Source organism: Scyliorhinus canicula, chromosome 4 (assembly GCF_902713615.1).
Source record: "Scyliorhinus canicula chromosome 4, sScyCan1.1, whole genome shotgun sequence".
NCBI classification, from domain to species: Eukaryota; Metazoa; Chordata; class Chondrichthyes; order Carcharhiniformes; family Scyliorhinidae; genus Scyliorhinus; species Scyliorhinus canicula.
In genome coordinates this window covers 77,420,510-77,435,985 of record NC_052149.1, presented here as the reverse complement: position 1 = coordinate 77,435,985, position 15,476 = coordinate 77,420,510, and the positions used below count along the sequence as shown (strand labels likewise).

The following is a 15,476-nucleotide window of genomic DNA, read 5'->3' as shown; positions in this document are numbered from 1 at the left end:
GGGGGGGGGGGGGGGGATATCTACTTAAATTTTTGACCATAGAGAAGGTGAAATTTAAGTTGAGGGGGATAAAGGAAGGATTCTACACTTCATGGGGACTGTTTAATATGCACTTTTGAGAATTCATTGCCATCAAACATTGGGCGGGGTGGTTGGGGTTATTGTTGTCTTTCATTACACTGTTTACTGATTGACTGTTTATTTTTGTTTTTTAGCTGGAATGTACGGGTGGATGTTTTGGTCTGTACAGTGAGCAGGGTGCAGTTTTTGTTTGGGGGATTGTTATTGTATTTGTTTTTGTTTTGTTTTTTCTTTTGCTGTTTATTTGATGAAAATGTTGAAAATGAGGAGAATAAAAAGATTTTTAAAAAACATGTATTTTATTCAGAGACATGTGTTAAAGTTGGAGTTAAACTGTTGGCAAGCAGAGCAGATTTGGGTGGAAGATCAAATACGTGCATAGCTCAGTACCACACCACATTGTGCACTTATCCACTGAGTTGAAGTTTAACTTATTAATGAAAATGTGTGGAGTGTAGGGAGAATCTTTAATAAGAGATCCTCAGTATTTTCTAGTGTAACAGAACAGCTAAACATGGTCCTGTTTTATTTTATTCATGCAGTAATTGCCCTCACCTTGGCCTTTCCTCTGAAAACTGGCTGCCAGAATACCAAAGACTTTGAACCTCCCAAGACTGTGATGGAAGCTTGCCCATGACATTCATCAGCAGCAAACATTGTGGAAAGGTCAGCTCTAAACTGAAATCTTAACATGAATGGAAACAGACATTTAGCAAAATTCCATCAACAAAATCAGTTGGCTGAATCAAACATTTAATTGTTATATGTGACACTAAAAATTCATTAGAAATCTGTTATACCAAAGCTTAAATCAACAAGTATAATTGCATAACTAATATTGCTGCTGTTTGTAATCAGGTTACTATTATTAAATGGCATTTGAAGTGTTAAAACGCACTATTGATTGCACAATAATCCAGGATTTTGACTACCTGCTTCTTAGTACAGGATCGAAATGAAGATTGTTTCTATCTTATTCCATATTGTTGAAGCTAAGCACTCAATCCCCAAAATAATTTCAAAAAGGACATTTCAGAAGAAAATGAACTATTTATCAACGTCAATGCTTTTCCTCTTTTCAGTTCTAATTTACGGAATGCTACAAAGGAAGTTTTGATTAACTGAATTAGAACGTGTAACTATTCATTATCATGATGACTTTCACAAATTTATGGAGAAATTAGTTTGCACAGTGCTGCAGACTGTTGTTTCCGTCAGGGTAGGCAGCACACGTGCTGTTACCTGCTTGGTGTTATTGCTTCACATTGATGAAGAAAGACACATAGGCTATTCAGGTGAAAGCCTCAGCACTTCCTGCCCCCGGGGAACTGGCGGATGGCTATGTAGTACCCCATAAAGCTGTGTCATGCAAATTAATTTCTCTCCCCAAATTCATTAAAATCGTGGTGTTTGAAGGCAACTTATTTATTTTTTAGATTTAATGGACCAAGTTCTAGCCAAACTACTGTGAATAACACTGCACATAGATATGGCTACATTGGCTTTGCAATTATGGCTTTTTCAGATGCAGAGAATTACAGCTGGCTGGAAAAGTCAATGATTCCCATTATAATCACAGTAACTTCATTGCATTGTTAATGTAAGCCTACTTGTGACACTAATAAAAATTATTATCTGGTTGCTTGTATGATTGTGATGGAGGATTTTATCTGTTGTGTATTGCAAGCATATTTATGATCTTATACCAAATATACTGCATTAACGCGAGTTACTTTTTCAGATATTTTATGATCTCAAAATGATTAATTGTGCAAGTCTGATATTTATTAATGTTATTATAGGGCAACTTTAGCTGAAAAGTGTTCCATCAAGTCAAAGGGGAAGGGGGGTGGAAATGATAAGAAAACTCAGGGGAACCACAGGGGTAAGCATGGAGGGGGTGGAGAAAGAGAGAGGGCAGGAAGCTCCGCCTCCCCGCCTCCTCCCCCCCCCCCCCCCAACACACAGCAACAAAAACCACAGGAGGAGGGAAAAAAGGGGAAAACAGGAGCTCAGCGATAGAACTCCCAGGGCGAAAAAGGAGAGATACCAAGGAAGGGACAGAGAGGGAAGAAGATATATCAAGAAAGATGTATGTACATAAGAAATTGTATAAATTGTAAATATCAGAGACAAAAGTTTCACCATGTAAAATTGAAAATGCCAATAAAAACATTTTAAAAAAAAGAATTTAACCTCACCTAGAACATTACAGCACAGACTAGATTAATTATTTTAAAGAAGATTAAACCAATATTCAACCACATTCCATGAACTCACCCTGGTTATCTTGTAGCACCATCTCCACAAAGGGCCTGAAGAATAGTAGCTGTGAAACAAGAGCATCCAGAGCAACTGGGACAACGGAAGCAATTTGATCGCAGGGTCCATCAGACAAAATTGGCGCATACAAACTCGGAGCTATTTTACTGCACAGAGAATTAAAATGGGAAGTTAGTGTTTTCCAATATGTCAAAAAATTATCACATATCAAATTTATACTTTTGCCCCCTTTTTAAAAAAAGTAACTTTCTTGCATTCTTGTTGCACCTGGCCACAAGTTAATGCAAAATTGATGAAAGGTTATCAACTTGAAACATTAACTCTGTTTCTCTCCCCAAAAATGCTGTCTAACCTGCTGAATATTTCCAACATTTTCTGTTTTTATGTCAGATTTTCAGTATTTGCAGTACTTCGTATTGTGGCTGTAAAGCTGTTCACTCCCAGGTCACTTTCAATGCAATTAAACTGACTAATAAATGTGCACAAGAGACGTTTCAGTTGACTTGCCCACAACAGTCCTTTCCTCGCGAAAGAAAAACATATCTACATGGCGTAGTCTCTCAATTGCCGAGGCACGGTCAGCGACTTGCAGTTAGGCGAATCACAGAAATGAACAAAATAACAGGAGATGGCAAAAATCTTTATAAGTCAAATACTGCAGGATGATGCAATTTAAATTAATAATAAGAGAGCCTGGAAATGTGTGCGTCAAGAGAGAACAGATTCAGACTCAATGTGATGTCCTCCTTTGGCAAATAGCCTTTTGATTCTCTCTCCCTAGGTTCACTCATGCGCTATCAGCATTCATCAAACCATATCCCAGCAAGAATAACTTCAGGAAAAGGGAGAAAACAGAGGAAAAAGAACCAAACCAACCCGTTCTTTTATTGAACGAAAACTGGAAGATGACCCACTAGGTTTCAAAACTGTGACCTTCAGACAAAGTCAGAATTTACTTAATTGATATTTTTCTAAGTTCCTCTACAGGTTAATGATCAGACACAGAACTGATGTGTAGCCATACCTGTACATTTGAAGGTAAAGGTGATGCAGGATGTGACAAGACTTTGAAAGGAAATCAATGAATTCCTAAAATTGGGAGTGCAAAACGTATCAGAATTTAGAAGATCAATGCTATAATCAGGTTAGAAATTAAAATGAGTAACATCTGGTTTTAATGAAAGCGATCAGAAAAAATTTTTAATGCACAACTAATTTCATCATTCTCTGCTATTCAGTAACTTATTATTACAGCTCAAGATTATTTTTTCCCTGCTGAAAAGGGCAGTGAAAGGCAAACAATGTTTCTAAATTTACAGTTTCCTGATACAGACATTGGTGTGTTCCAGCATAATTTCTCCAAAAGATAAAAGCTACCACTTCCATTATCATACTAACTTGCCAACAAAGGTGCATGTCATTGCCATAGAGTATTAAACCACACAGTGGTACAACAGCAGTATTTTGCCTCTAATTATTAATGTAACAAGTAGAAATTATATTTTGTGCCATTTTAAGCAGTAGGACTGACTAATCAGTACAAAGTAACAAATCCAATCTCTCACTTTCAAATAATGTTAAAATAAAAGTGTACCCGAGATGATTGAAAAATAATAGCGTGCATTAAAACTTTTACTAAAATGACAACCTTGAAAAGAGTGGCACTCATTGGGGAATATATGTACAAGATTTTACAGCACATAAGAACAGGATGTAAGCCATTTAGCCCCTCAGGTCTGTAGAGTTTCAATGAGATCATAGCTGATCTACAAAATAACTCCATATACCAACTTTTTCCCTATATTCCTCAACACCTTTGCTTAAACAAATATCTACCAATCTCAAATTTAAAATGAATGACTAACTTAGCATCAAGGTGGTTCCGAACTTCTGCCACCCATATAAAAGTGTTTCCAAAGTTCCCACCTGAAAGGTCTGGCTGTAATTTTTAGTCCATGTTTCCCTGTCCTAAACTCCCCAACTAGAGGAAATAGTTTCTCTCTATCTATCCAATCACTTCCTTGATCAAATCAACATCTAAACATTTTAAATTCCAGGAATACAGCCATCATTTGTGTAAACTCTCCTAATACTTTAACCCTTCGAGTCCAATTATCATTCTGCTAAAACTATGCTGCACTACCTCCAATGTGATATGTTCAAAACGACTCGCATTATTTTAGGTGCGGTCTAACCAGGGATTTGTATAACTGTAACATAAATTCTTGCCTTAACTGTGCCATTCATTAATGGGGTGTCTCTGGGGTGAATTTGAAGCACTGTAAATTATGATCCTTCTCCAACTTTTCTATTTATTGCCGTTGGTATATTCAATTTCACAATGTGCTTGCATCAAGTGTGATGCTTTCAAAGGTTTCCAATGAACTAAAACTTAAATCACTAATAAAGGCTTCAAACAGGAATGTACTGTTTGAGTAGTTAAAAACCTTTGAGACCACTCACTCCCTTGCTTGCACCCCAGTTCTTTTACTATTTTTAGTTCTTTCAAGGAGCCAACGGAGGCCTGATTTTTAAAACAATTATTTACAGCACAGAAGGAGGCCATTCGGCCCATAGTGTCTGCACCAGCTCCCAAAAGATCTATCGAGCTAGTCCCATTCTCCAGCCCTACCTCTGTAGCCCTCAGCTTTCTTTTCAAGCCTCCGACGGAATCCGCCTCCACCACTCTCCCAGGCAATGCATTCCAAATCCCAACAACTCTGAGTAAAGAAGTTTCCCCTCATCTCACTCCTAGATCTCTTGCTGACCGTCTTGAAATTGTGATCCCGAGTCACTGACATACCAACTGGTGGGTATCCTTCTTTACCCTGTCAAAATTGTTCAGAGCTGTGACCTCTATAAGATTGCCTCTTAATCTTCTCTGCTCCAAGGAAAACAAGCCCATTTTCTCCAATCTTTCCTTGTATTTAAAATTCCTCATTCCTGGTATCATTCTAATAAATCGCTGCACTCTCTCCAGGGCTTTAACATCCTTCCTTAACTAAGGTGCCCAGAACTGAACATAATACTCCAAATGTGGTCTGGCCAATGATTTGTAGAGGTGTAGTATCACTTCTTTGCTTTTATACGCTATGCCTCTATTTCTAGACCAAAGGTCCCTATAAGCATCTTAACAACTGTTAAAACTTGCCTGGCCACCTTCAGAGAATTATGCACGAACCCAGAGGTCCCTCTGCTTCTGTACTCCCCTCAAAGTTGTACCATTGAGCCTATATTGTCTCCCCATATTTCTTCTGCCAAAATGCATTACCTCACATTTCGCTGCATTGAAGTTCATCTGCCCATTTGACCAACATGTCACTGTCCCTCTGAAGTTGCTTACTGTCATCCTCACAATTTATTATTCCCCTTAGCTCACTATCATTTGCAAATTTAGAGATTTTGTCATCAACACCCACTTCTAAATCATATATATAAATCAGAAAAAAACAAGGGTTCCAACACTGAGCCCTGGGAAACACTTTCAACTTGTCTCTTGTCTGAGAAATGCCCATCCATAGCTACTCTCTGTTTCTAACCTACTGTTTCCTATCTCTTAGCAAACTTCTAATCCATGCTGCCATCAATCCCAAACATTTATCATTTGCTAACCAACCTGCCATGTTGCACCGTATCAAATGCTTTCTGAAAATCCAAATATGCAACAATCACGTCACTATCACAATGCACAGGATCACATTTTAGCAAACCTGCACATTAGTGCAAGGCAGTAAGCCTCACTCTAATGTGCAGATTCCCGAGGTACCGAAGGCTTCGAGGATCAACCCTTTCGCATCAGAGACATCGGCAAGCGCCGTTAAGCACTGGTCCTTACAAACGGGGACCTGATGGAACGGCACTCATGGGGGTCTCCAAGGGTATCAGAAGCCCCCAGCTGCATGCCCTTTGGGTCGGGTGGTACCCTGTCACTGCTGGTGCCATCTGGACACCTTGGTAGTGCCAGCCTGACACTCGGCAGTGCCACCTGCGCGCCAGCCTGGCACTGCCAGCTGGCAGGTGTACTGCCAGGATGCGAAGCTGGCATTTCTTGCAAGCCCGAGATGGGCCGAAGTTGCCCAGCGGAGTGTTGGGGGGGTGGGGTGTGGGGGCGGTGGGGTGCAGGGGGGCAGGGTCCCTCCTATCATGTGTTCGGTCTGGGGAGAAGAGGGGTAATTTTGGGGGCCTCAGAGATCAGGACGCCATTTTAAAATGGCGTCCCGATCTTTCGCTACAATGGGGAGTTCTGGTGAGCAGAGCTCCCACTGTATAAAATGGGGCTGTGTGTGGCCTTGGCTATGCACAAGTTGCGTTGAATAACCATGTGTTTCTCAGCACTGCGAGCACCGGGAAACACATGGCCAAACGCGTTCGCTAGGAGACTTTGTTTCCTTTTGGGAGAATCGCGCCCATGGCCTCCATCAGTTTTCCCACCAAACATGTCAAGCTGACAGGTCTGTAGTTTCCTGAGTTATCCTTTGCCCCTTTCTTAAACAACGGCATCAAATTTGCAATCTCCCGTCCCCTGGGACTAAACATGTGTTCAGAAAGGCCTGGAAAATGTTTGTCAATGGCTCTGCAATATGTTCCCTTACCTCCCTCAGCAATCTAGGAAGCATTCCATCTGAGCCCGGCAACTTCTCTACCTGGAGTGCTGCCAGTCCTTTTTAGCACCTCATCTTTATCTATCACAATATGGCTTAGTTGCTCAGCACTCACTTTTTCAACTGGGCCATTGTCACCATCTTCTAATTTGATAAAGATAGAAGCAAAGTACTCATTTAGCAACACTGCCATACCCTCCACTTCAGTGAGCAGTCTGTTCTGCTCGTCTCTTATGGACCCCACTCTATTTCCTTCACTAATCTTTTACCATTAATATGCTTGAAGAACATTTCACAATTTGTTTTAGCACAGCCTGCCACCCTTTCCTCATGCTCCCTCTTAGCCTTCCTTATTCCAGCTATAGCCACTTTCCTGCATTTGAGATACTCTTCCTGATTTCTATTGCTATTATGATTCCAGCATGCATCATGCCTCTTTTTTCTTCCTTATTTTATCATTAATATCCTTAGTCATCTAGGGTACTCTAGCTTTGGATACCCCATATTTATTTCTCATGGGTACGTACCTACTCATCTCTCCTTTCAAAGTCTCCCATTTCTCATCCACTGTTTTATCCACCAAAATGCAAATCCAATCAACCTGCTGTGCTTCAACATTTAGACCCTAAAATCTGCCCTTTCCAATCTGGGATCTTAGCCTTTATCCTTTTCCAACTTTAAAAAAAATAAATTTGAGTACCCAATTCATTTTTTCCAATTAAGGGTCAATTTAGCGTGGCCAATTCACCTACCCTGCACCTCTTTGGGTTGTGATGGCAAAACCCACGCAAACACGGGGAGAATGTGCAAACTCCACACGGACAGTGACCCAGAGCCGGGATCAAACCTGGGACCTCAGTGCCGTGCTAACCACTGCGCCACCATGCTGCACTTCTTTTCCAACGTAATATTGAATTGTGTTATATTATGATCGCTACTTCCCAACGGTTCCTCCACTCTTGAAATTCTCCACCTGTCCTGCTTCACTTCCTAGTGTCAGATCCAGGACAGCTTGCTCCCTGATAGGACTGGAAATTTACTGTTCCAGAAAATTCTCCTGCGCACACTGCAGGAATTGCTCCCCTTCCATGCCCCGCATCCTACCCTTTTCCCAGTCTACCTAAGGGTAATGGGAATCCTCAACTATCACAAGCCTACATGCCCTGCAGGTTTCCATAATCTGCCTACAGATTCTACCTTCCACTTCCCACTATTTGGAGATCTATAATAAATAGCATACCACTCCCTGATGAACGGAATAGCATTCTTCTGTGCTGTACCACTGTTATTCTTTATTCTTGTCCACTCGATATGAAGGTTAATATTCTATTAGCTTTGTTAATTATTTCTTGTAATTGTTTGTGATTTTTTTTTTAAATAAAAATTTAGAATACCCAATTATGTTTGTTGCAATTAACGGGCAATTTAGCATGCTCAATCCACCTAACCTGCACATCTTTGGGTTGGGGGGTGAAACCCATGCAGACACGGGGAGAATGTGCAAACTCAACACATACAGTGACCCGGGTCCGGGATCGAACCCGGATCCTCAGCGCCGTAGGCAGGAGTGCTAACATTGTTCATGATATTTTAATTATCTATGTATATGGACACCCTCTTTGGAACTGCATTTCTTCTACCATTCAGAATATATCTGTTCTGTCCTTTGTAAGTTACATTTGCCTACACAGAAATCTATTTGCCATAATTCTGGCCACTCACTTAATCTATTACCATCTCTTTGTAATTTTTATGCTTCCATCTACATTGTTTACAATGCTACCTATCTTTGTTTAATCAAGCTTGGATATGTGGCTTTGTTGATATACAAGGTGAATAGTTGAGGGACACCGGCAGTTACTACAATTAGAGTATCTGCCCAATATCCGTACTCTGTCTCCTACGGCTTAGCTTATTTCCCAAACCAGGTCAATAGTCTGCCTTCAATCCTATGAGTTTCAACTTTAGTTAACAATGCACATTAGGGACTTCATGAAATGCCTCTGGAAATCTATATAATTAACATCGATAGACAATCCTCTGTCCACTGCTTTAATCATGTCATCAAAATAACTGAATCAGATTTGTCATTACAAATCCATGCTGGTTCTTTCTGATCAACTGATAATCTTCAATGTGTTGTTCTATCCTTAATTATAGATTATAGTAATTATTCAACAACAGATGCTAGGTTAACTGGTCTATTATTCTCTGGTTTCCCTCTCTCAACTTTCGTAAACAGCGGAGTTACATGCACAATTTTCAAATCTAAAGGAACAGTTGCAGAATCGAGTGTTCTTTGGAAGATTATAGTTCGGGAATCTGCAATGTTCTACTTACTTCTGCTAAAACCCTGGGATGGAAACCATCTGGTCCTGGGGATTTATCACTCTTCAGTACCATAGTGTCCTTCATTAGTTAATTTGCTTACATTAATTTACTGAGTTCCAGTTCCGAATTCAATATTGGTTTCCTTGGGATGCCTGGTATACTATCCTGTTCCCCTAATGTAAATACTGGCAAAGTAATTATTCAACATATGAACATTCCTTTATGTTCATATACAATATTGCAATTATCAGTTTTCAAGGGACCCACACTGCTCTTGACCACCCTCTTTGCCCTAACACAATTTTAAAAATAAGCACCTGATAACAACTTGTATTACCTTTACATAATGCACCAGTGTGTTGACAAAAAAACGGCACAGCTTCATGGTCTTCTGGAAGAGTTTGCAATCTGTAGTGTTTGCATTTCCCTGGATGAAGTGCAGATGCTTAGTGAAATATAAACCTCAATATTTTTACATTGACCTATGCAAGCTCATGTGAAAAAGCAAACTCTTACAAAGGGTCAGGATTTGAGTATATTGGCTCAAGTTAAAACAGTTTACAAAAACAGCACAGTTTGTCTCAACAGCACGTCTAAAATGTCCAGTGATTTCAAATCTCCTGTTTAGATACATGGGGAATACGTTAGTAATATGATACAGCACAATGGGTCAACATAACAAATAATGACAAAGGGTGCAATAAGGAAAGAAATTGCTACAACTTGGGAGGTACAAGAGAACCTGCTGACATGTGTAAAAAGTATTTTTTCAGATTTTTGGATAGCATCAGGGGTAAAAGTAGTAACATTCTCTAACAAATCTTAGCTTAACTGGTTGAAAAGCAAGAAATCATGTGAGGGATGAGAGAAAAGAGAAATGGTTCCTGCTGCTTATCACTACCTGACAACGCCCGTTAGAAATTGTTTTTTAAAAATTTTTAAATCTAATTTAGAGTACACAATTCTTTCTTTTTCCAATTAAGGGACAATTCAGTGTGACCAATCCAGCTTCCCTGCATATCTTTGGGTTGTGGGGTTGAGACCCACGCAGGGAGAATGTGCAAACTCCTCACGGACAGTGACCCGGGGCCGGGATGGAACCCAGGTCCACGGCGCCATGAAGCAGCCGTGCTAACCACTGAGCCACCGTGCCACCCTACCTGTTGGAAATTGTGCTTGTACAGGCAAGATTAACTTTGATATATTGCTGTCCTGACAGTTAAATAGTCTGTGGTCACTCAATGCTTAAGCAGTTAAGCACACATACTGCTTAACTTGACTTATTACAGGCTTTTTGTTATCCTAACATAAAACAGTGTCTTCAATTATATTTTAAGCACAGCCTGGTTGTACAGTTAGGTAGTGGAGAGGAAATTACTAAAATAGAATTGTTGTTCAAACCCCAGATTTTCAAGGACAATTTCCCTGATATTGATTGGGTGGCTGGTGTCGGAGGCAGAAGTATCACTTTTGCTCCAAAATAAAATTTCCAATGACTTCCTTGTTCTGCTATGCCATTCGTCAGAATATAACAAATGAGTGTGACTGGATCAGTTCTAGGATAGATATCTTTTCTTTTAGTCTGTATGTATCTCTCATTTGCCACACTTCTGTTTGCATTACCACTTGTTTTTCCAGCAAGCCTGAGTATCGTGTCCGTGCATTATTTGTATATGTAAAAGTTGTATTCCTGGGCTGCAGAGCAGTGTTCAATCTGTCCTCGATCAGAAAAATGATACAGACTGCCACCACCACTAATTACCACTAATTTCAGTCGTTTACATTTGCTAGCAGTGGTACAGTTGTTCAGGGACATTTGGAAAACTTGCTCCGAAAGTGATTGGTTGTCCATTTTTTCAGTGGAAGTATCATTACCTTATTTCATGTTTTGCCAGACAGGGCTATCGGGTGGCATAAAAGTTTTTGTACCTGGCAGCTCAGACAGCAACCGATAAACTCTTTATATCTCCTTACCCTTACCCCTCAATGCTGCCTGCATTAAGTAGATGCTCAGTTGTCGTACTTCAAAAAAGATAACCAAGAAATACTCTTGCAGCTGACATTGACTGTGCTGCTCTGCTCAAGTTTCACTGTCTACTAAATGTTGTCTATTTAAAACGAATAATTAATAATTACCATTCCTGCAGGTTGGTTCACTTGTTCAGCTAACTGCAGGCATGAGTTGAAAGAATAGAGAATGTCCTCACAAAGACCAGCTACAAGTTCATCATGTGGCAGCTTTGTCTCGATCAATTTCCGGTGCTTCACACTTATTCTGGAACAGAATGTCAAGCTGTTACACAAAACATCATAACTGCTCATTTTTCTTTGGCCAACCGAGTGAAAAAGAAACTCAATTTTAGCTACACACTTATCACATTCGCTATAGTTAATTGCACACCTTTCCCCTCCATCATCAATAGTCAGAAATGGCCAGCATTTAGTGGACAAGTTTAGTTTGCCAATAATATCATTTAGAATTGGGTAGTGCAAAAATTGTCTTTGTAAAATGGCGCTAGTCTTCTGGAGAAACAGGACTTTAGAAGACAAAGAAAATATTTTACCAATGTAGTCTGTACTTACTTAATAAGGAACTTCCATGTGTTAGCATGTAAGGCATGATCCATTTTGGAAATGACTGGACAAATCTTCAAAACATTGTGAACCACTGGAAAATGGGAGATAATTAGAAATATGCAAGTATATAGAAATTGCCAAAATGTCACCAAAGATGAGAATTTAAAAATATATATTTTTATTCAACTTTATACATAACAAAAATAGTACCAGGTAATAACACACGCCCATCCCCACCACAAAACCTGCCCCCCGCAACCCCCAGAAAGCCAAACAAAAATCCTACCAACAGCCAACACCAACCCCCCATCCCCAACAATTAAGTGACCAGCTCTTTAAAGTACAAAATAAACAGCTGCCATCTTCAATTGAACCGTTCAACTGTGTCCTTCACAGAGTACTTAACTTTCTCGAGATACAGAAATTCCATAAGATCCCCCAGCCACACCGAGGCGCTGATGGAGAAGCTGACCTCCAACTTACCAGCACCCGCCTTTAAGCAATCAGCAAGGTGAAAGCCAGAACATCAGCCTAGTCTGCAGCTCTGGCAGTTCCGAAAATGGCCCCAAGAGCTCAAGGCTCAATTTGTAGGATCACCGCCCTGATGCCAAAGGAGACCCAGAACCCTACCGGCTTAGGACACGATCAGAACATGTGTACATGGTTAGCCGGGCCCCTCCCACATCGCTCTCACGCATCCTCCATCCCCGTAAATAGCCTGCTCATCCTGGATTTCGTCAAATGGGCCCTATGCACTACCTTCAACTGTCTCAGCCCTAACCTCGCACATGATGACGTTGCGTTCACTCAATGCAGAATCTCACACCACACCCTCCTCCAGCTCAGACCTCAACTCCTCCTCACTCTTGGCCTTAACCCCCTTCAAGGATACTGACTCCTCCGCTCGAAGCCTCCCATAAACCTCCAAGGTACTCCCCTCCTCCATCCCCGCCAGTGACAATACATTCTCCAACAGCAAGGAAGGGGGCACCACTGGAAACGCCGGAAAGATCTTCTTCGTGAAGTCACACACCTGTAAATATCTCAATATATCTGTCCATGAAAGTCCAAATTCCTCCGCCAACTCCTCAAAGCTCACAAATCAGCCCTCCAAAAACAAATCCTTCATCACAACAACCCCGTTGTCCTCCCATTCACTAAACCTCGCGCTCAACCTCGCTGGCTCGAACATATCATTTGCAAACCGGCACCAACTTCGATTCCGCCCCCAATTTGAGGTACTACCGAAATTGTCTCCATATCTTGCGTGGAGGCCACCACTGGATTCCCCGAGTACTTCCCAGGAGAAAAAGGGAGAGAAGCCGTGACCCTAACCAACGCTCTTAGCCCCAACTGGCTGCACGAGCCCGACTCCATCCACACCCATAAAGGCTACAGATCTCCACACCAACCTAGCACCTTCTCAGCATTTGCCATCCAATAGTAATATATCAGACTTGGCAGCGCCAAGCCCCCTGCCTGCTGATCCGTCTGAAGCACAATCTTCCTAATCCTGGCTACTTCTCCCGCCCAAAAGAAAGTCAAAATGAATCTTTCCACTCCCTCAAAAAAGGATTTTGTTTTGTTAAAAAAAACAACAAACACTAAAATAAAATCAGAAAACGTGACAGGACATTCATTTTTACTCTGCCAGCCAAGGACACAGGGAAGCTGCCACACCTCTGCAAGTCTGCTTTCAGCCTGTTCACCTTTTCCCAATTCAATTTATACCCCGAAAAAGCCCCCGATTGCTTGAGGAGTGCCATGATATCACCCATTGTGGGGATCAGATCCGTTACATATAAAAGCAGATCATCAGTGTACAAGGACACCCTGTGTTCAACACCCCCACCCTCCCCTTACTATTCCTCTCCACCTATCAGGATAATGGACAATGTCTCAATTGCCAACTCAGACAGAGGGGGGGGGACATGTGGCACCCCTGCCTCATTCCCCTGTACAACTGAAAATATCCCGAGCTCACATTATTTGATGGGAAACATTTATGTCAGTAATGTCAATATCCAAGAAGCAGTGCTATCATCTTAACAGACACATATGAACTGAAGGCAATTTCTCAGAAGCAGCATTGCAAAAAAATCTGGAAAATAAAATGAATGCAGTAAACTGTGAAGTGATGCATTTTTACAGGAAGAATAAATAGAGGCAATTTGAAATAAAAGAGCACAATTCTAAAGGAGGTAGCAGGAACAAAGGAACAGGAGATGACATTCTATGACTATGATATTTTGAAATATACGATCACTCATTGGGTCCTGACTGCAGTGACTAAACTGCATTTCAGCAAGAATTTTAGGTAAAAATCACAGAACACTACACTTTAGAAGAAAATGCACAATTTGATAATATTAAGGGGCAGCACGGTAGCATGGTGGTTAGCATAAATGCTTCACAGCTCCAGGGTCCCAGGTTCGATTCCCGGCTGGGTCACTGTCTGTGTGGAGTCTGCACGTCCTCCCCGTGTGTGCGTGGGTTTCCTCCGGGCGCTCCGGTTTCCTCCCACAGTCCAAAGATGTGCGGGTTAGGTGGACTGGCCATGCTAAATTGCCCGTAGTGTAAGGTTAATGGGGGGATTGTTGGGTTATGGGTATAGGGTGGATACGTGGGTTTGAGTAGGGTGATCATTGCACGGCACAACATCGAAGGCCGAAGGGCCTGTTCTGTGCTGTACTGTTCTATGTTCTAGGAGAGAGGTGTATAAATGCACTCATTGTTGAGGTGACAAGGCAGATTGATAAAGTAGTTAAAAAGGCATATATGAGATCATGGGCTTTCTAAATAGAAGCATAAAGTACAAAAGCAAAGAGGTTCTGATAAACCTTTATAAAACACTAGTTCAGCCTCAACTGGAGTATTGTGTTCAATTCTGAGCACCACACTTCAGGAAAGATGTGATGTGAAGACAGTAGAGAGGGTGCAAGAAACATTTACGAGGCTGGATTTTGGTATGAGGGATTCAGTTACATGGATAGGTTGAAGAAGCTGGCACTGATCTCCTTAAATAGAAGATTGAGAGGAGATTTGAAATACGAGCTCAAAATCAAGTGGACAGAAAAGTAAAGAACCAGACTATACCAATTTAAGGTGAATGACAAAAGAATCAATGGCGACATGAGGAAAAAGGTTTTTATGCAATAAATGCATTACCTGAGAGTGTGGAGGAGGCAGATAGAATTGGAGATTTCAAAAGAAAATTTGATGAGCACCTGAAGAGAAAATAATTGCAGGCCTATGGGAAAATGGCAGGCATTTGGGAATAACTGAGTTGTTTTTTCGAATGGTTGGTATAAACACAGTGGCCTCCTTCTGTGTAACCATTCTATGACTATGATATTTTGAAATATACGATCACTCATTGGGTCCTGACTGCAGTGACTAAACTGCATTTCAGCAAGAATTTTAGGTAAAAATCACAGAACACTACACTTTAGAAGAAAATGCACAATTTGATAATATTAACATCCAGTTCATTATAAATGGGCTGGATACACAAAGCCTTTATAACAAAATGGAATAAATTCATTTTGTAGCTTCTGATTGAAGTAGGAGGTAATTTCATCCTCAGAATCAATAACACAGCAG

General features: G+C 40.9%; 1 protein-coding gene across 3 annotated transcripts in view; it reads right to left on the bottom strand.

The window, feature by feature from the left end:
* c4h1orf112 (chromosome 4 C1orf112 homolog) overlaps nt 1-15,476 on the bottom strand; it is a 57,252-nt gene that overhangs the window by 30,680 nt on the left and 11,096 nt on the right. For 2 of the 3 annotated variants that reach the window (XM_038794535.1, XM_038794537.1), the window contains exons 7-12: nt 11,880-11,964; nt 11,433-11,571; nt 9,634-9,723; nt 3,389-3,453; nt 2,362-2,510; nt 637-766 (exon numbers count right to left, since the gene is read on the bottom strand). In XM_038794535.1, coding sequence (XP_038650463.1) covers nt 637-766; nt 2,362-2,510; nt 3,389-3,453; nt 9,634-9,723; nt 11,433-11,571; nt 11,880-11,964 — 658 coding nt within the window. The remainder of the gene's footprint in view (nt 1-636; nt 767-2,361; nt 2,511-3,388; nt 3,454-9,633; nt 9,724-11,432; nt 11,572-11,879; nt 11,965-15,476) is intronic. The other variant, XM_038794536.1, reaches the window with a different exon arrangement.